Raw genomic sequence first — 21812 nt, 5'->3', positions numbered from 1 at the left:
CTCAAGGTAAGTCAGAAGATAGTCTACTTAGTTGAACCGAGGCAGCACATCTTCTGCAACAGTTTTTCCTCCAGCCTTGCATATTCATTTCCAGAATACTCCAAGGTCCCACCCTTAGTCCCCTTCTGTGATTGCTTCTTGGAAGTGTATCAGTTTCTGCCTCATTATCTATACCCCTCTCTATCTCACAGAAATCAGCAATTAGAATTTGTATCAACATTTTTTTAGGCAAGAATTCACATTAGGACGAGGACAGAAATTCTGTCTCATTCTCTGTCTCAAAGGTGTCAGTAATTAGAAAGTTCACATTTTCTATCAACAAAACACAAGTAATAATTATAAACTTTCTATTTGCTTTCATAATGCAACTGCTTCTTTTTTAAAGAACCCCACAGTTAGGACAAACAGAGATGGTTTATCTTTCTCAGCTCAATATACTTTCTGAAGTTTACAGTATAAATTCAAATACCAATTAAAGTTACAACTATGAAAACTCTGTTCTCACTCCACCTTCACAGATTTACCCCTCCCCCCAGAAGTCTTAGGATAGCCATCAGCAACAAGAATCATAGCTATCGGCCCAGAAATTCGGGTCGGAGGCTTCCCGCGGGTGCAAGCCCCCAACCTGCACTTACCTAGCGCGCCGGCCGTTGAGCTGTGGGCCCCCGTGGAATTCCGATCCTGGGCCTGCTCCAACTGCCGGCGCGCAGTGCTTGCGTACCCCAGGGGCACAGTTAGTTCGATGCATCCCCTGGGATCATGTGGGCCATGGAGAGCCAATCGGAGGGAATGCTTCATTCATAAGTTTTGACAGGAAGGGCTGTCAAAACTTATAAATACTACGGGCCCCAAAAATCACTAAATCTTTAAATAAATTTTTATAAAACATTACATTTTTAAAATAAACTATAAATGACATGAAATAACTATTTTAAACAATAATTTAAATTTTTGAAAAAAATAATTACATTTTCTAACAGGGCTAAAAATAAGCTTAGCTTTCTTTAAAGTATTTAAAAATAATAAACCTGTGGAAAAAATGTTTTAATTTTAATTAATTCACCACTTACCTTGTAAAAAGCAGGCCTTACGACTGCTTTTTAAATGTGTAAATTCTGGAGACTTACCATCCTGGGAAAACCTGCAAAACAAACGTAAGTTCGATGCGCACGCGCAGCCTCTCCTACGCATGCGTTTGACCTCTGAACCCCTTCTTTCAGGGGAACGGAAGTGCCGGTTTCCCGCGCATGCGCAGTGCATGCAGGAAACCGGCACTTCCATTGGGCCTACGGATGAGTACCCCGTGCATACTCACCCGTGGAGGCCCGAAGTTCTGGGCCGATATTTTTTTCACATCCCTAGCTCAATTGTAGCAGTCTAGTGAGATCAGCTATAACTCTGCACAGACCAAAGATCAAACCAGGGACTTTTGTGGTCTTTATGGCTCAATTACTCATTGCTTTTAACTACTTGACCATCAAAGGCTCTGACCATTTACTCTTAGCGAAAATAAGCGCAATGAAAATTATGGTTAGCAAGATAGAATGAAGAAACAGCAGTCCATGTTGTGCAATGTCAGTACGAGTACACAAAATATAATGGATTAGCTATTATGGTACAAAGGGTTATGCAGTAATAGGTGGAGTGGATTTAATTCCAAAGTACAAGGGTATAGAACATAGTTCTGTATTTTATTAACATAAATTATTCTTTAGTAATATACAGGAACAGAAAAAGAACACTATAGGCCACCTGTCCTATTGTACTTACTATGTAGTTATTCTTGAGCCCAACAATAAATCAGGTAAAACATTTTTTTTAAAGTTTGGAATTGTCAAAATTATTTGTGCATTAAATTCACCTTTGAACCATTGAGAAAGTAGTGCTGTCCATCATCAGCGAGAGTTGCCCTGGTTTGAATCGATGCTGCATCACTCCCACTGAAAACACATTAATGAACACTTGTGATGGGGGTTAAAATTTGGACATCTCCCAAAATTCTTTATGCATGGCCCCCACAAAAAGTAGTTTAAAATCGGCAGGCACATACCTTTTCCAAACTGGAAATGAAATGTATGTATGAAGTGAGCATGCCTCAGGTTAACTAGCCACCCTTGTATAGCTGGGGCATACACAGGTTGTCCCCATTTTACTCCTAATCTCTCCGGTTGGTGGATAACACCATGGTGGCAAACATTATGAACCTCAATTTGCGGTCGGAGGCTTCCTGCGGATTAAGGGCAGATGTCTCCGAACCACAATAAAACTACAAACCTACCTGACGGTCCTGGCTCCACGGAGACATGGCTCCTGGGCCTCTACACGTACGCCTGCGTAGAGGCCCACGTATCCCAGGAGCGCATGCAGTTCACAAGTGCCCCTGGGATCACATGGGGCATCCCAACTAATCAGAAAGGGGATTCCCATTATGCTTATGGGGATTCCATTTATGTACGGAATCACAGAATCACAGAAACCCCGCAGTGCAGATAGAGGCCATTTCGGCCCATCGAGCCTGCACCGACACAAACCCCACCCGATCCCCGTAACCCCTACACCAACACATATCCCACCCGATCCCCCTAACCCGCACATCTTTGGACTGTGGGAGGAAACCGGAGCACCCGGAGAAAACCCACGCAAACACGGGGAGAATGTGCAAACTCCACACAGACAGTCACCCGAGGCCAGATTCGAACCCGGGTCCCCATAAGCTTAATAGGAATCACCCAAAAAATACATTTTAACACGGAAATAAAAAATCGTTACATGTTTACAATTAATTAAAATACAATTTAATTAAACATTTAAAGCAAAAATTGAATTTTTTGAAAAATAAATTTAAACATTTTTCAAGGGGCCAAAAATAGGTTTTTGAATGTTAAATGATTTTTAAAATGTTATTTTAATATTTATTTTCACCCTTACGCTGGTAAAAGGCCTCACGCCTGCTTTTACCAGGCGTTAGAGTTTCATGGGCATTCGCTGGGCAACAGTTGGACAAATAGCCCAACTCTCCGCCAGCGAATATCCATTTCCCAGGGATGCAGTGGATCTGTCAAGAAGATTCTTGACAGATCGTAAGTTCCGGGTTTTCGTGCATGCGCCTCACCTACACCTAGTAAAAGCAGGCATGAGGCCTTTTACCAGCGTATGGGTGAAAATAAATATTAAAATAAATGTTTTTAAATCATTTAGCATTCAAAAACCTGTAAAATAAGTTTGTTATTTTTGGCCCCTTGAAAAATGTTTACATTTATTTTTCAAAAAATTCAATTTTTGTTTTAAATGTTTACTTAAATTGTATTTTAATTAATTGTAAACATGTAATGATTTTTTATTTCTGTGTTGTTAAAATGTATTTTTTGGGTGATTCCTATTACGGCCGCGTATGCAGTTATAGGCCCCGGAAAATTCTGGCCTATGATTCAAGGGAAAATTATTTAAATTTATTGCATGATGGAAATTTTTACAAAAGCAAAATAAATCCAGATTAAAAAGCAATATAGTACTTTACTAAATAAAATAACATTTTGAAACAAAAAAAAATTTCAATTAAACAATAACATTGCAAGGGTTTAAAAAAATATAAAGTGAAAATTGTATCAAGCTACTGTTGGAACTCCCTCAAACATATAGTGCCTTTCATGTCCTTGGGACGTCCCAAAGCGTTTTACAGTCAATCAATTACTTTTGAAAAGTAGTCACTGTTATTTTGTAGGAAAATGTGGCAGCCAATGTGCAATCAGCAAGGTTCCATAACAACAAATAAGACAAGTGACTAGTTAATATTCTGCTTTGGTGGTCAGCCAGAACTCCGGGAGAACTTCCTGCTCCTCTTTGCATAGTAGCAATGGATCTTCTTGTCTGAAAGATGATCCAGCAATGCAGCATTCCTTCAGTTCTGCACTGCCGTGTCAGCCTAGACTATGTGCTCAAATCCTGCAGTGGGGCTACTACTAAACCAAACTGTCACTAAGGAACCCAAGAATCTGCTACAAAAGCACAGCAACAAAATATCATCTGAAAAAGTAAATATGTGGAAAGAAGTTGTTTAAAGCTGCTGTGAACTACAGGTACAGTAGTGCACTGGATATGTTACTGTATCAGCAATCCAGAGGCCTGGACTAACAATCCAGAGAGCGGGTTCACATGCCAGTTTGAGAATTGTGAATTCAGTTTTCAAAAACCTGGAAATAAAAAGCTAAATGTGACCATGATGATGTCAGATTACCATAATGTCCATTAGGGAAGGAAACCTGTGGCCTGTGTGTGACTGCAGTCCCACACCAACATGTGCCCTCTGCAAGCCACTCAGTAGTATCAAACTGCTCCAATGATTACTGACCAAACTGCAGCGAATCAAGAAGTCGACCCATCACCAACTTCTCAGGACAACTAGCGATGCAAAATAAATGGCAGTGATGGCCACGTCCAAAGAATGCAAAAAAAAAAATAAAGATTTACAATAAACTTGAGGCCATCTCTCTCATCACAGATGTTTTAATATCCAACAAACACACCAACTTTTATTCTGAAACAAATGCAATATGCTTTTCGGATGCAAAGTTCAAGGCTCCCATGTAACAGGACAATACGTGGAATTTTGAAACAAGACATTTCACGGTGTGGCACTAAGCTAACCGACCAGGAAAGTCATCCATCCATTCCTTGATCACTAACTTCGTCAAGCTCAGCTAAGTCTTTGCAGTAGGGTCATGGTGACCAGAGTCAATGTTTTGGGTTAGAACTTGAAGGTCCTTCCTCTGATTGCTATTCAGTAAATATTGCTACAAGTGCATTTTCAACACTGGAGGACGACAGCATCAGCTTAGCTGTGAGGACCCCTGTAATAAACAGCCCACTGGCACATGATGAACAGCCATTTGGATTTACAGGCTCATGTGCTATTGAAACTGCAACATTACATTGCTATTTCAGAGGTGAGCAAAAGAGAGTGCTAACAAAACACAGCAATCATAGGCACAAGCAGGAGAGAGAAAAAAAGTGATAAGTAGGAGTAAAAGAGAGAAAGAAAAGAACTTGCAATATTTAGTATCATTTTCTGCATTAAGGGATAAAGAATCGTACATATCCAAAAACTGTGATGTTATATAATATACTGGAGGTGGTGGACGAGTTTACATACATGAAGTTGTACACCTGATAAATGGGAAATAAAGGAGGATGTGAAAGGATGTAGAGCTCTATCTTGAAATGTTTCTGACAGGAATTACTTTGGAGGACAGATGCATCACAAAATGTGAAAACAACAATCCAGGCTAATGTCCAGTCAATATTTCAGTGTGTTGCTGAAAGCTGTTACCTAATGACACAGGTGCTGATGCTTTTAGAAAGTTCTGTTCAAGGAGGTTTTTCGGTATCAGCTAGGACAACAAAATGAATAGAATGGAACTGAGAAGTGGTCTACACGCTGGTAAAGAGCATTTTATAGCAATGATGACCACTGGTGGGGCACATGAACCATGTGACTAAATATGAGGTCAGTCAGAGCTGGGAAGACATCATAGAATGGTACAGCACAGGAGGGCATTTGGCCCATTGTGCCTGTGCCGGCTCTTTGTAAGAGCTATCCAATTAGTCCCACTCCCCTGCTCTTTCCCCATAGCCCTGTAAAAAAATTTCCCTTCAAGTATTTATCCAATTCCCTTTTGAAAGTTAGTATTGAATCTGCTTCCACCTCCCTTTCAGGCATTGCATTCTAGATCATAACAGCTCGCTATGTAAAAATGTCTTTTTTCATGTCGCCTCTGGTTCTTTTGCAAATTAGAAGGCCAAAACAAAAGTGTGGGGTCTATGCATGGGAAGAGTTGATTGGAAGAGGAACAATAGAGCGAGAGTCGGCGGGAATCGCGGAGCAGCAGCTGTACAAAAGGCTCCAAGAGACCAGGTAGGCCTCAGTGCGGAGCGAGAGTCGGCGGGAATCGCGGAGCAGCGGCTGTACAAAAGGCTCCAAGAGACCAGGTAGGCCTTAGTGCGGAGCGAGAGTCGGCGGGAATCGCGGAGCGGCGGCTGTACAAAAGGCTCCAAGAGACCAGGTAGGCCTCAGTGCGGAGCGAGAGTCGGCGGGAATCGCGGATCGGCGGCTGTACAAAAGGCTCCAAGAGACCAGGTAGGCCTTAGTGCGGAGCGAGAGTCGGCGGGAATCGCGGATCGGCGGCTGTATAAAAGGCTCCAAGAGACCAGGTAGGCTTACTAATCTCCGAACTCGGAGGGAAGGAGAGAAGTAAAAAGTAATCGAAGTGTGACGTCACCAGAAAGCAGGTAAGTGATTGGTTGCTGAGTATTTCTCTCTTTTTTAAACTTAAACTCTGTATTTTATCGTTTCTAACGTCTCTGTGGTGTAGCGGGGACTGTTTATAAACAGGTCCCTTAAATATACAATTTAACTGCAGTGTAATTGGTGGGATTGATTTGATTTAATTTAATTGCAATTAATTAAGGGGTAAGACATGGCAGGACAGCCCGGTGCCGTGGTATGCTCCTCCTGCGTTATGTGGGAACTCAGGGACACTTTCTGTGTCCCTGACAACCATGTGTGCAGGAAGTGTGTCCAGTTGCAGCTACTGGCAGACCGCATGCGGTGCTGGAGCAGCGATTGGATACATACTGGACCATTCACGATGATGAGGACGTCGTGAATAGCACATTTAATCAGTTGGTCACACCGCAGGTAAAGGTGGCACAGGCAGAAAGGGAACGGGTGACCAACAGGCAGAGTAGTAAGCGCAAGCAGGTAGTGCAGGGGTCCCCTGTGGCCATCCCGCTCTCAAACAGATATACTGCTTTGGATACTGATGGGGGGGATGGCTTACCAGGGGAAGGCAGCAGCAGCCAACTTCCTGGCACCAGGGGTGGCTCTGCTGCACAGGACGGGAAGTAAAAGAGGGGTAGAGCTATAGTAATAGGGGATTCTATTGTGGGGGAATAGATAGGCGTTTCTGCGGCCGCAAACGAGACTCCAGGATAGTGTGTTGCCTCCCTGGTGCAAGGGTCAAGGATGTCTCAGAGCGGCTGCAGAACATCTTGGAAGGGGAGGGTGAACAGCCAGTTGTCGTGGTGCATATAGGTGCCAACGATATAAGTAAAAAACGGGATGAGGTCCTAAAAGCTGAATACAGGGAGTTAGGAGGTAAATTAAAAAATAGGACCTCAAAGGTAGTAATCTCAGGATTGCTACCAGTGCCACGTGCTAGTCAGAGTAGAAATAGAAGGGTATTTCAGCTGAATACGTGGCTAGAGGAACGGTGCCAGGGGGAGTGATTCAAATTCCTGGGACATTGGAACCAGTTCTGGGGGAGGTGGGACCAGTTCAAACCGGACGGTTTGCACCTGGGCAGGGCCGGGACCGGGACCGATGTCCTAGGGGGAGTGTTTGCTCGTGCTCTGGGGGAGGGTTTAAACTAAAATGGCAGGGGGTTGGGAACCTGAGCAGGGGGACGGGAACCTGAGCAGGGGGGCAGAGGAAAAGGAAACAAGGATAATGTTGAGATACCGCGGCAAATGTAGGAGTCGAGACCAGAGCTAGTAAAACACAACTGCTTTTATTCTACCTCATGGCAAAGAGAAACTGGAAAAGCCCGCGCATCCACTTAAATACTCCCCAGACAGGAAGTGCTCCCGGCAGCCTGTCCCTGCGGGAAACAAGTTGCTGGAGGAAAGGGCCCCCGGCTGGGGGCGTCTGCTTAAACTGTCCGTGCCGCCGTGAGCGGATTATGTCCAGTGGTGGCGTGTCGCCACAGAGCTCCCCCCAGAATCCGCTTAGGAGGAGTGGACGAGTCGTGACGGTGGTCTGATGGTTCTGCCACAGCGGCTCTGAGTGGTCGCCGGTCTAGTTGGTGGGGCCGGGCGGTTCGCTGCCGGCTGTGCTGGCTTGCTGGCGGGACGGCCTCTAGTTGGAGGCCGGGCCATGGGGACCTGTTCCCCTGGTTCTGTATGTGCTGGTTTGAGCCGGTCGATGGAGACTGTGTCGACCCTGTCGCCGAGTCGCAGCTTGAAGACCTTCTCCCCGGTTTGTAGTACCTCGTACGGTCCGTCGTATGGGGGTCGCAGGGGCCCGCGGTGCGCGTCGTGTCGCACGAAGACGAAGCGCGCCTGCTGTAAATTTGGCGGGACGTGAGGTGCGAGTTCGCCGTGTCGGTTGACCGGAAGTGGGGCGAACTGCTGAGCGGAAGAGAAAGAGTTGAGCCGCTGCTGTTCGGCCGACCAAGGCGTGGTAGCCTCCGGAAGGAATTCGCCTGGGACGCGCAGCAGTTGTCCGTAGACTAACTCCGCTGCCGAGGACTGGAGGTCTTCCTTGACCGCGGTGCGTAGGCCTAGTAGCACCCACGGTAGGCGGTCAGTCAAGGTACTGTCCTGCAGGCCGGCGCGGAGTGAGGCCTTGAGTGACCTGTGGAAGCGTTCACAAAGCCCGTTGGCCTGCGGGCGGTACGCCGTGGTTCGGTGGAGCGTCACCCCGAGGTTGTGTGCTGTGGCCGTCCAGAGTTCGGAGGTGAACTGGGCGCCTCTGTCGGAGGTTATGTCGGCCGGTACGCCGAACCTCGCAACCCAGGTGTTAACGAACGCCCTGGCGATGTCGGCTGTGGTGGTGGAGATCAGCGGCACTACCTCAGGCCAGCGTGTGTAGCGGTCGACCATCGTGAGGAGATAAGTTTGGCCTTGCGATGGCGGCAGAGGACCGACGATGTCGACGTGTACGTGGTCGAAGCGGCGGCTGGGTACCTCGAAGTCTCCCAGGGGTGCTTTTGTGTGCAGCTGTACCTTAGCCCGTTGGCAGGCGAGGCAGGAGGTGGCCCAAGTCCGAACATCTCTGCTGAGGCCGCGCCAGACAAAGCGCTGGGAGAGGAGTTTGACGGATGCACGGGAACCCGGGTGGGAGAGCCCGTGGAGCGCGTCGAAGATGCGGCGGCGCCAGGTTGCAGGGACGACCGGCCTGGGTTGGCCGAGTGAGACGTCGCAAGTGACTGCCGTGGCTTTGGGCCCGTGCGCGACCTTGGCTAGGCGTAGCCCTGGCAGGCTGGTAGCCGCCGAGAGGAGGTCTGGGTCCGTGAGCTGGGCCGCTGCTAGTTGCGCGTAGTCGACCGCGAGGTGATTCACGCAGATGGCGGGACGGGAAAGGCAGTCGGCGACAACGTTGTCTCTACCGGAGACGTGCTGGATGTCCGTAGTAAACTTGGACACGACCGCGAGCTGGTGTTGCTGCCTAGCGGACCAGGGTTCGGTGTGCTTGGCCATCGCGTATGTGAGCGGCTTGTGGTCCACGTACGCGGTGAAGGGGCGGCTTTCCAGGAGGAACCTGAAATGGCGGACCGACAGGTGGAGCGCGAGAAGCTCGCGGTCAAAAGTGGAGTATTTGACCTCCGGGGGGCGCAGTTGGCGGCTGTAGAAGGCAAGTGGCTGCCACGCGCCATTGACCCACTGCTCGAACACGGCGCCGACCGCGTGGTTGGAGGCGTCGGTGGTGAGCGCGACCCGGGCATCGGCCCTTGGGTGCGCGAGCAGGGTGGCGTCGGCGAGCGCGTTTTTGGTGGCGTCGAAGGCGGCTGACGTGTCAGTGGTCCAGGCTACGTCCATCTTGCCGGATTTACCTCGGAGGGAGTCGTATAGGGGCTTCATGAGGGCTGCAGCTCTGGGGATGAACCTGTTGTAGAAGTTCACCATCCCGAGGAACTCCTGGAGGCCCTTGATGGTTGTGGGGCGGGGGAATTGCTGGACGCCCTGCATCTTGTTGGGCAGGGGGACGGCCCCAGCAGGGGTGATGTGGTGACCGAGAAAATCGATCTCGGTTAGGCCGAATTGGCACTTCGCCGGGCTGAGGATGAGCCCGTGTTGGGCTAGGCGCCCGAACAGGGTGCGAAGGTGTTCGAGGTGTTCCTGTTTGGAGGAGCTGGCCACGAGAATATCGTCTAGATAGACAAATAGGAAGTTCAGGTCCCGGAGGACTGAGTCCATAAGGCGCTGGAAAGCCTGGGCTGCATTCTTGAGGCCAAAGGGCATCCTCAGGAACTCGAACAGGCCGAATGGGGTGATGACGGCCGTTTTGGGGATGTCCGCGGGGTGTACGGGGACTTGGTGGTAACCGCGCACCAGGTCGACCTTGGAAAAGACGGTTCGTCCGGCCAGTTGGGCCAAGAAGTCCTGGATGTGTGGCACCGGGTATCAGTCGGGGGTGGTGGCGTCGTTGAGGCGGCGGTAGTCCCCGCAAGGGCGCCAGCCTCCGCCGGGCTTGGGGGCGATGTGGATGGGCGAGGCCCAAGAGCTGCTGGAGCGGCGGATGATGCCGAGTTGTTCCATGGTGGTGAACTCGGCCCGCGCGATTTCCAGCTTGGCCGGGTTGAGTCTGCGGGCGTGGGCAGAAACTGGGGGGCCGGTGGTGGGGATATAGTGCTCCACACCGTGTTTGGCGGCTTTGGCCGAAAAGGTCGGGTTAGTGAGGGCGGGAAACTCGGCTAGGAGTGCCGAGTAGTCGTCTATGGCTCTGGCGAGGCAGTAGGTCGTCAGGCCAGCCGAACGGGCCGGGGTGAATGTGCCGGGGATGGGGGCCATAGTGTTGATGTCGACGAGGCGGTGCCTCGGAATGTCGACAAGGAGGCCGTGGGCGCGTAGGAAGTCGGCGCCGATGAGTGGGCAGAGGACCTTGGCTGTGAGGAACTCCCAGTGGAAGTGGCGGTCCGCGAGGTCGAGCGTGACCATGCGGGTGCCATATGTGCGGATGTCAGAGCCATTGGCTGCGGCCAGCGTGATACCCCGTGTACCTCGTTGGATTTCGAGGGCGGAGGCGGGGGTGATGCTGTGCTGGGCCCCTGTGTCGCACGGAAATCGGCGGTTGGTTCTGTCGTCGGTGACGTACAGTAGAGGCCCCTTTTGCCCCGTGGCCATCGCGGGGGCCGGTGCGGGGGGGGGGGTTTGAAAGTACACGGTGGCATGCAGCGTTGGGCCCTCGTGCCAAAACGGGTGTGGTAGTAGCAGTGACCCGGAGTGGTAGGGCGGTCGGGCCTAGTGGGCCGGGACGACCGCGTGGTCGTTGCCGTGAGGTCGGGCGCGACGTCGCGAGCGGACTGTGCAGAGAGCAGCCGGTCGGCCTTTTCGGCTATGTCATTCAGGTCCGTGGAGCCAGACTCCACAATGAGCGGGCGGATGCTGGCGGGGAGCTGCCGAATGAAAAGCGTGCGAAAGAGGGCGCCGGTGTTTTTGTCGTCCGAGAGGGACAGCATGTGGGAAAGCAGATCCGAGGGTGAAGCGTCACCAAGGCCGGGGAGGTCAAGGAGTTGGCAGTTGCGCTGGTAAGAGGACGTTTGAAATTTTTTAAGGAGCGCGGCCTTCAGATGTTCGTACTTGCCTTCCGGTGGTGGATCCTGCAGCGCTGCCTAAACCTTGGGGACTGTGGCATAGGTGAGAGAGGAGACGAGGTAGTCGTACTTTGTGGCATCGACTGTAATGTGTTTCAGCCGGAATCGGGACTCAGCTTGAACAAACCAGGCTTCGGCCAGGTTCTCCCAAAAGTCCGGTAGTTTAACCGTGGCTGCGTTTGTATCCGCCATGCTAGCTTAGGATTCGTCCTGAGCGTCGGGGTCACCAGTGTTGAGATACCGCGGCAAACGTGGGAGTCGAGACCAGAGCTAGTAAAACACAACTGCTTTTATTCTACCTCATGGCAAAGAGAAACTGGAAAAGCCCGCATCCACTTAAATACTCCCCAGACAGGAAGTGCTCCCGGCAGCCTGTCCCTGCGGGAAACAAGTTGCTGGAGGAAAGGGCCCCCGGCTGGGGGTGTCTGCTTAAACTGTCCGTGCCGCCGTGAGCGGATTATGTCCAGTGGTGGCGTGTCGCCACAATAAAAGCAAGAGATAGGAAGGAGAAAAACAAAAGTGGCAGTCAGAGAAATCAACGGTTTAAATCAAACATGGCCACAGTAAATAATAATTCTAATAGGTCTAAGAGCGTTAAAAAAACATGCCTGAAGGCTTTGTGTCTTAATGCGAGGAGCATTCGTAAAAAGGTGGATGAATTAGCTGCGCAAATAGAGGTAAACGAATATGATTTGATTGGGATTACGGAAACATGGCTCCAGGGTGGCGAAGGCTGGGAACTCAACATCCAGGGGTATTCAATATTCAGGAAAGATAGGCAAAAAGGAAAGGGAGGTGGGGTAGCATTACTGGTTAAAGAAGGGATTAACACAATTGTAAGGAAGGATATTAGCTCTGATGATGTCGAATCTGTATGGGTAGAACTGAGAAATACCAAGGGGCAGAAAACGTTAGTGGGAGTGGTATATAGACCTCCAAACAGTAATGCGGAGGTTGGGGATGGCATTAAAAGGGAAATTAGAGAAGCGTGTAAAAAGGGCACAGCAGTCATCATGGGTGACTTTAATCTACATATAGATTGGGCTAACCAAATTAGTGACAATACTATGGAGGAGGAATTCCTGGAGTGTTTACGGGATGGTTTCCTGGACCAATATGTTGAGGAACCAACCAGAGATCAGGCCATCTTAGACTGGGTATTATGTAACGAGAAAGGATTAATTAGCAATCTTGTTGTACGAGGCCCCTTGGGTCGGAGCGATCATAATATGATCGAATTCTTCATTAAGGTGGAGAATGAAGTAGTTGACTCAGAGACTAGGGTCCTGAATTTAAATAAAAGAAACTACGATGGTCTGAGGCGCGAATTGGGTAGGATTGATTGGGGAATGTCACTCAAAGGGTTAACGGTGGATAGGCAATGGCAAACATTCAAAGACCGCATGGACGAACTACAGAATTTGTTCTTCCCAGTTTGGCATAAAAATAAAACAAAAAAGGTGACTCAACTGTGGCTAACGAAGGAAATTAGGGATAGCATAAGATCAAAGGAGAGGACATATAAATTGGCCAAAAAAAGCAGTAATCCAGAGGATTGGGAGCAGTTTAGGATTCAGCAAAGGAGCACAAAGGGACTAATTAAGAAAGGGAAAATAGAATATGAGAGTAATCATAATCATAATCAACTTTATTGTCATTGTTAGTGCACAAGTGCAGTACAACGAAATGTAGGCTTGCGGCTCCCGAGAGTGTACATTTCGATTAAGACATTTAGACATTCAACACTCATTTGGCTTGTAATACATTAACATAAACATAACCATAATAAAGTGCATTGGCAGATGTGCAGGCTTTAGAGTTTATTTGTGGAGTTCAGTAGGATGACAGCCCTGGGAAAGAAGCTGTTCCTAAATCTGGTCGTTCGGGTGCGAATGCATCTGTAACGTTTCCCAGATGGCAGGAGGGCGAACAGACTGTGGCTGGGGTGGGTAGGGTCTTTGATGATGGTCCGTGACCTCCGTAAACAGCGTTTCTGGTATATGTGCTCTATGGTCAGTAGCCGGGTGCCGGTAATGCGTTGGGCAGGGAACATAAAAACTGACTGTAAAAGCTTTTATAGATATGTGAAGAGAAAAAGATTGGTGAAGTCAAGCGTAGGTCCCTTGCAGTCAGAATCAGGGGAATTTATAATGGGGAACAAAGAAATGGCAGACCAATTAAATACATATTTTGGTTCTGCCTTCACAAAGGAGGGCACAAATAACCTCCCAGAGATGTCGGGGAACATAGGGTCTGATGAAAGGGAGGAACTGAAAGAAATCAGTATTTGTAGGGAAATGGTGTTAGGGAAATTGATGGGATTGAAGGCCGATAAATCCCCAGGGCCTGATGATCTACATCCTAGGGTACTTAAGGAAGTGGCCCTAGAAATAGTAGATGCATTGCTGATCATCTTCCAACATTCGATAGAATCTGGAACAGTACCCATGGATTGGAGGGTAGCTAATGTTACCCCACTATTCAAAAAAGGTGGTAGAGAGAAAAAGGGGAATTACAGACCGGTAAGCCTGACATCGGTAGTGGGGAAAATGCTAGAGTCCATTATAAAAGATGTAATAGCAGAGCACTTGGAAAACAGTGACAGGATCGGACAAAGTCAACATGGATTTACAAAAGGTAAATCGTGCTTGACTAACCTACTGGAATTTTTTGAGGATGTAACTAGTAAAATAGATAAGGGAGAACCAGTGGATGTGGTGTATTTGGACTTTCAGAAGGCTTTCGATAAGGTCCCATATAAGAGATTAGCGTGTAAAGTTAAGGCACATGGGATTGGGGGCAAGGTATTGACTTGGATAGAGAACTGGTTGGCAGATAGAAAGCAAGGAGTTGGAATAAACGGGTCTTTTTCCGAGTGGCAGGCAGTGACTAGTGGGGTACCGCAGGGATCGGTCCTTGGACCCCAGCTATTCACAATATATATTAATGATCTAGACAAGGGAACTAGATGTAATATCTCCAAATTTGCAGACAACACAAAGCTGGGTGGGCGTGTGTGCTGTGAGGAGGATGCTGAGAAACTACAGGATGATTTGGACAGGTTGGGTGATTGGGCAGAAGCATGGCAGATGCAATATAACGTGGATAAATGTGAGGTTATCCACTTTGGTGTCAAAAACAGGAAGGCAGATTATCTGAATGGCAGTAGATTGGGAGAAGGGGAAGTGCAACGAGACCTGGGTGTTATTGTGCACCAGTCGCTGAAGGTAAGCATGCAGGTGCAGCAGGCGGTTAAGAAGGCAAATGGTATGTTGGCCTTCATAGCGAGAGGGTTTGAGTACAAGAACAAGGATGTCTTGCTGCAGTTGTACAGGGCCTTGGTGAGGCCACATCTTGAGTATTGTGTGCAGTTTTGGTCGCCTTATCTGAGGAAGGATATTCTTGCCATGGAAGGAGTTCAGCGAAGATTCACCAGGCTGATACCTGGGATGGCAGGAATGACGTATGAAGAGAGATTGGGTCGATTGGGCTTGTACTCGCTGGAGTTTAGAAGAATGAGAGGGGATCTCATTGAAACTTATAAAATTCTGGCAGGACTGGACAGACTAGATGCAGGGAGGATGTTCCCGATGGTCGGGGAATCCAGAACCAGGGGTCACAGTCTAAGGATAAGGGGTAGGCCTTTTAGGACAGAAATGAGGAGGAATTTCTTCACCCAGAGTGGTAAACCTGTGGAATTCTCTACCACAGAAGGCAGTAGAGGCCAATTAATTAAATATATTCAAGAAGGAGTTGGATATATTTCTTAAGGCTAAAGGTATGGGGAGAAAGCAGGGACTGGGTACTGAACTTGGATGATCAGCCATGATCGCATTGAATGGCGGAGCAGGCTAGAGGGGCCGAATGGCCTACTCCTGTTCCTATCTTCTATGTTTCTAATAGGCTGTGCAAGCTGACAGACGCTGAAATGATGGCAAGCTCGTGTGGTGTCTATCACAATCTGGCTTTGACAAATGAGACAGAACATAACATCCCTCAATAATCCTAGTAATAATTTCCCCCTTCCCCCACTATCATGAAATAAAGTAAAATTGTTACTGTTGGGCCCTGAAATTTGTGAGGAAGGAGATCTGAAAATTCTTTACAACAATGCCCAGTTTTACAACAGGGCAAGCCATTACATCTTGTAGGCAGCTGTACTGGACATTGTAACAGCACAGCACTTTGTATGTTGTTTAGAGAGAACTGACATTACACTGTTGCAGCAGCCATTCTCGAGATTTAACACTGCCTGGAACATTTTCAATTACTGCAATATACTCTAGTGGTTAGGAGCTTATTCTAAGATAATGCTTTTTAATAGTCTTTTTTGCCTTGTGGTAAACAATTGGCTTTTAATATAGGTTTGTCCAAATGCTGTTTGAATAAAGGCATAGGTGATTAGATGACTACACCAGACCAAGCGTATATATACTTCTCAGCATAGGTTTTCAAACTGAGGTTCCTCTATCCTAAAGGGTCCACAAGAGGGTCTGAGGGGCTTGCTGAGGTCATCAGATTTCAGAATGTTTCTGCATTTCTTGATTTACAAGCACATGGTTTCCATCACTGCATATGAATTAAAAAGCATGTTTCCTTTGCGTAGCTGACATTGCGTTTCAGAAGTTCGGATAAGAGTCCGAACTTTTTGACTCTATCAAACTTACAAGGGTTGAAAACCACTGTTTCACAAAACAATCTGGAAACATGAAACAAAATTGTGACTATTGAAAAGGTCATCTCAGTTTCCCCGTGAGCAGAAATAAATACAAAACTGGTTGTCGATTTAAACAGTTGGTTGGAGAGTATAGAGGCCAACCACAACAGCAGTAAGAACTTAATGCTTTGATGTGTTTGCTGAAAAACTTGTAATACATATAACCTTATTTTGTTGTAACAATGCAGTGAAAAAGCCTAATAAATATCACTGCTGGTCCTATCACAGGGTACATACACATTTTAAATCTAAACACCAATGGCCAAAGGCTAGAAAGTCATTAAAATTGCATATTAAAAAAAAATCACATTTGTTATAAAGCAGTAGCACATCTTGTTGTCGAGACATTAATAAACTGAGTTTAATTTTTCACAGTTCACCATATTGTCAGAATTCTTCAAAATGTTAATACCTTGTAACATACTCCAAATTACATGTCTTATATAAAACATGAAAAAATTGCTCTTTCCTTAGGGAAAGTGAATCCAACTCATTTAATAATGGCAGATTTCCAGCATCTGCAGTATTTTCTTTTTGTATTAGTCTTAATTCACTGCCACTTCTCCAGGAATACCCACCTTGAAGAAGTTTTGCTCTTCTCTTCGACGGGATTTCCGTTTGTCTCTTTTACCTTGTTCATCTTCATTGCTTTCTGTCTCCCTTCTCGTGTTTGATCAGGTATCTACCAAAACTCGCTTTCACAGCCACATATTTTTCCTCAGCAACTGTCTCCAGCTCCGACTTACTCCACGTGGATTCCAACTGAAATTCCACCCTTCGTGTTTTGGATCCACCCAGGACTACAGATATCTCCAAGATATTCAGCGTTCCTCGAACCACTGCTCTCGCCGTATCCTGAGATCCACGCTGAATGCCATGTGCCGCCACATGAACACGCTCAACCTCTCTCTTCAGCAGCACTGACTCACTCTATCTCAAAGCTGTCCTGGTCCGCAGTTCCATTTCATCCTTCGCCTCATCCGGCGCTTTAACAAAAAACTTTTTTTCTTCCTTTCAGGTGTCAAAGATCGCAAGCTTCAACAACTCTTGGACACCAACGCCCCTCCAGAACCTTCTTCCCCTTCACTTTCCTCTGACCCCATCCCTTCTCCCAATCTCGCCCCCTGCCATGTTTTCACTATCCCCTCTGACCTTCCCCTCTCTGACCCCGAATGATCAGTCCTCAGCAAAGGCCTGAGCTTCATCTCCTTACACCCCCACCTCAATGAATTTCGAGCTCGGCACGATGCTGAGCTCTTTTCCGCCGCCTTCGTCTCCGTGCCCACTTCTTTGGCCAGGAGTCTTCCCCCTGCACGGCTGACCCTTTCTCCCACTTTTAGAATTTTCGTTCTACCTGGACCCCTCCCTCTGGCCTCTTATGCTCTCTAGATCTTTTCATTGCAAACTGCTGGCGTGACATCGTCCGTCTCCATTTCTCTGCTCCCAACACTCACTCCAACCTACCTCCCTCTGAACTTGCAGCACTCCATTCTCTCAGATCCAACCCTGACATTGTCATTAAACCAGCGGACAAGGGTGGTGCTGTTGTTGTTTGGTGAACCGACCTCTACCCAGCGGAAGCTGAACGCCAACTCTCTGACACCTCCTCCTACCTCCACCTGGACCATGACCCCACTACCGAACATCAAGCCACCATTTCCAAGACTGTCACTGATCTCATCTCCTCTGGAGATCTTCCCCCCATGGCCGCCAACCTCATAGTTCCCCAACCCCGCACAGCCCGCTTCTACCTCCTTCCCAAGATCCACAAACAGGACTGCCCTGGTAGACCCATCATTTCAGCCTGTTCTTGCCCCACGGAACTTATCTTTTCCTATCTCGACTCTATTTTTTCTCCCCTTGTCCAGTCTCTTCCCACCTACATCCGCGACTCTTCCGACGCCCTCCGCCACTTGAACAGTTTCCAGTTTCCTGGCCCCAACCGCCTCCTTTTCACCATGGACGTACAATCCCTCTACACCTCCATCCCCCACCAGGATGGCCTGAGGGTGCTCCGCTTCTTCCTTGAACAGAGGCCCAACCAGTCCCCATCCACCACCACCCTCCTCCGCCTGGCTGAACTCGTTCTCACATTGAACAACTTCTCTTTTGACTCCACTCATTTCCTCCAAATCAAAGGTGTTGCTATGGGTACCCGCATGGGTCCCTAGCTATGCCTGCCTTTTCGTGGGATATGTGGAACACTCTTTATTCCAGTCCTACTCGGGTCCCCTCCCTCACCTCTTTTTCCTGTACATTGATGACTGTATCGGTGCCGTTTCCTGCTCTCGCCCTGAACTAGATAACTTCATCCACTTTGCTTCCAATTTCCACCCTTCCCTCACCTTCACATGGTCCATCTCCGATTCTTCCCTTCCCTTCTTCGACTTCTCCATCTCCATCTCTGGGGATAGGTTATTGACAAACATTCACTGCAAGCCCACTGACTCCCACAGCTACCTGGACTACACTTCCTCCCACCCCGCCTCCTTTAAGGATTCTATTCCATTCTCCCAATTTTTCCGTCACCGCCGCATCTGCTCTGACGATGCCACCCTTCATACCAGTGCTTCCGACATGTCTTTCTTTTTCCTCAACCAAGTATTTCCCTCTACAGTGGTTGACACGGCCCTCGACCGTGTCCGTTCCATCTCCCGCACTTCTGCCCTTCCCTCCCGGAACCACGATAGAGTTCCCCTTGTCCTCACCTTTCACCCCACCAGCCTCCACATTCAACGGATCATCCTCCGCCATTTCCGCCACCTCCAGCGTGATCCCACCACCAAACGCATCTTCCCCTCATCTCCCCTTTCAGCATTCCGTAGGGACCGCTCCCCCCGCTCCTTGTCCACTCCTCTATCACCCCCAGCCCGGCACCTTCCCGTGCAAGCGCAGGAGATGCAACACATGCCCTTATACCTCCCCCCATTCCGACTGTCCAGGGCCCCAAACACCTGTTCCAGGTGAAACAGCGATTTACTTGTACTTCTCGCAATCTAGTACACTGTATTCGCTGCTCACGATGTGGTCTCCTCTACATTGGGGAGACCAAACACAGATTGGGTGACCGCTTTGCGGAACACCTCCATTCAGTCCGTAAGGGGGACCCCGAACTTCCAGTCACCTGTCACTTTAATTCACCGCTCCACTCCCACTCAGACCTCACCGCCCTCGGCCTCTTACACTGTTCCAACGAAGCTCAGCGTAAGCTCGAGGAACAGCACCTCGTCTTTCGATTTAGGCACTTTACAGCCCTCTGGACTTTAGAGTTCAACAATTTCAGATCATAACCTCGGCCCCTATCGTATATATATTTTTTATCCACACTTTTTGTTTGTGTCTTTTGTTCTTCTCTCCCACATGGCAGCTGTCTTTCATTCTGCCAGCGCAATTTACACTCCATCTAGAGCCATCCTTTGTTTCCTAACCTGTCCCATTACCATCTCCTTTTGCCTTGAATATCTCTTAATGTCTCTTTACTTCTCCTGCCTTCCATCCTATCACAAACCTTCCCTTTTGTTCTTTCATCCCCTCCCCCATTTCCCAGCCCCTAAACTTGCTTAAAAATCTGTTCCATTTCCTGCTTTTTTCCAGTTCTGACGAAAGGTCATCGACCTGAAACGTTGACTTTGTTTCTCTCTTCACAGATGCTGCCTGACCTGCTGAGTACCTCCAGCATTTTCTGTTTTTATTTCATTTAATAATTAACTGATCCAGTTAGCTCCCATCTTACCTTCCTGGTTCTGTGAGACAAAAAGCTGCAACATGTTCTCCTGTTGCCAGTTTAGGCAAGTACTTGGCTTTCTGCTCATCACTGCCAACAATTAAGATTCCCTAAACACATGCAAAATAAATGAGCATCAGTTTCTGCTACATGTGTGCCGATAATTCATCTGTAATCATACTTACTCAAAGAGGATGGCCAAATCACTTATACAGTGGCACATAGCTGTAGTCTCTGGAACAGAGTGACACCACTTTTACAACCACAAATATACTTCCAAAATGGACCATCGCAGAACAACACAAAGACACTAAAGCCGACTGGAGAAACATTAACCAAAACAAAAAAATAGTTTTAGTTTCTGGGCTTCTAGTCTCTTTTCAGTTTCTCATCTCATTCAAAGACGCAAGAAACTCCTGGCCATTCACAAAAGAAAATAGTCTATTTAACGGAGATAAAGGTAGACCTGACTTTTAAGACTCTTAGTCTTAAGTTTACTTTTGTAAGTTAGTTATTAGCCTATTAAATAGAGACATGGCAGGGCACCTCAGTCCCGCGGAATGCACATCCTGTGCCATGTGGTAAATCCAGGACGCTTCCCATGTCCTGGACAACCACATCTGCAGGAAGTGCTGTTGGCCGGAGGAGCTCAAGCTCCGGGTTTCAGAGCTTGAGCAGCAGCTGGCGTCTCTGCGGTGCTTGTGTGAGGCTGAGAGCTACGTGGCTAGCACGTTTCAGGAGGTGGTCACCCCGCAACATAAGCGTGTGCAGGCAGAGAGGGAATGGGTGACTGTCAGACAGACAAGGAGGACCAGGCAGGTAGTGTAGGAGTCCCGAGTGCATCTCGCTCTCCAACCAGTATTCAGTACGGTGAGGGCAATGGTTCCTCTGGGCAGTACAGCCAGAGCCAAGTCCACGGTACCATGGGTGGCTCAGCTGTACCGGGGGTGGAAGAGGAAGACTGAGAAGGCAATAGTGGTAGGGAATTCAATAGTTAGGGGAACAGACAGGCGTTTCTGCAGCCGCAGACATGATTCCAGGATGGTATGTTGCCTCCCTGGTGCCAGGGTCAAATATGTAACTGAGCGGCTGCAGAACATTCTGAGGGGGGAGGGTGAACAGCCAGAGGTCGTGGTCCATATCGGTACCAACGACATAGGTAGGAAGAGAGATGAGGTCCTACAAGCAGATGTCAGGGAGCTAGGAAAGAGATTAAAAAGTAGGACCTCTCTGGATTACTCCCGGTGCCACGCACAAGTGAGTATAGAAATAGAAGGATCGAGCAGACGAATGCATGGTTGGCGAGATGGTGCAGGAGGGAGGGCTTCAGATTCCAGGGGAGGTGGGACCTGTACAGGGGCGGTACCAATATCCTCATGGGGAGGTTTGCTAGTGCTGTTGGGGAGGGTTTAAACTAAGCTGGCAGGGAGATGGGCACCAGGAGGTAGCATTAGAAAGGAGAAACATAGGGCACAAAGGATTGGGAGAGTCAGGCAGCACTAAAGTAATAAATAGTAAGGTATTAGGTGGGGTCAGACTAAGAGAGAACACAGGATGGTCTAAGATGGGTTTACAGTATATGTATGTGAACGCATGAAGCATAGTAAACAAGGTTGGTGAGCTGCAGGCACAAATAGCCATATGAGAATATGAAGTTGTGGCAATAACGGAGACCTGGCTCAAAAAAGGGCAGGATTGGGTATTAAATATTCCTGGCTAGGTGGTGTTCAGGAAAGATAGGGAACTAAAGATAGGAGGTGGTGTGACAGTATTGGCTAAGGAGAATGTTACAGCGCTGGAGGGAGGATGTGAGGGAGGATGTCCTGGAGGGGTCAAGGACAGAATCTACATGGCTAGAGTTAAGAAATAATTGAGGTACCATTACACTACTAGGTGTATTCTATAGGCCACCAACTGGAGGGAACAATATGGAGGAGCAAATCTGCAGAGAAATTACAGAGAGGTGCAACAACTATAGGTTAGTGATAATGGGGGACTTCAA

General features: G+C 48.1%; 1 protein-coding gene across 3 annotated transcripts in view; it reads right to left on the bottom strand.

The window, feature by feature from the left end:
- The window catches only part of acad9 (acyl-CoA dehydrogenase family, member 9), a 72345-nt gene that overhangs the window by 40901 nt on the left and 9632 nt on the right, over nucleotides 1-21812 (bottom strand). For all 3 annotated transcript variants that reach the window (XR_015080045.1, XM_086001723.1, XM_086001724.1), the window contains exons 5-6: nucleotides 19820-19920; nucleotides 1862-1940 (exon numbers count right to left, since the gene is read on the bottom strand). Coding sequence is in view for 2 of the 3 variants with exons in the window: in XM_086001723.1 (XP_085857849.1) it covers nucleotides 1862-1940; nucleotides 19820-19920 (180 nt within the window). In the remaining variant the exon portion in view is untranslated. The remainder of the gene's footprint in view (nucleotides 1-1861; nucleotides 1941-19819; nucleotides 19921-21812) is intronic.

This window comes from Somniosus microcephalus, chromosome 11, assembly GCF_052327205.1.
Source record: "Somniosus microcephalus isolate GS21.2 chromosome 11, FLI_Smic_1.0, whole genome shotgun sequence".
In the NCBI taxonomy this organism is placed as follows: Eukaryota; Metazoa; Chordata; class Chondrichthyes; order Squaliformes; family Somniosidae; genus Somniosus; species Somniosus microcephalus.
This window is presented reverse-complemented; position numbering and strand designations above follow the sequence as displayed.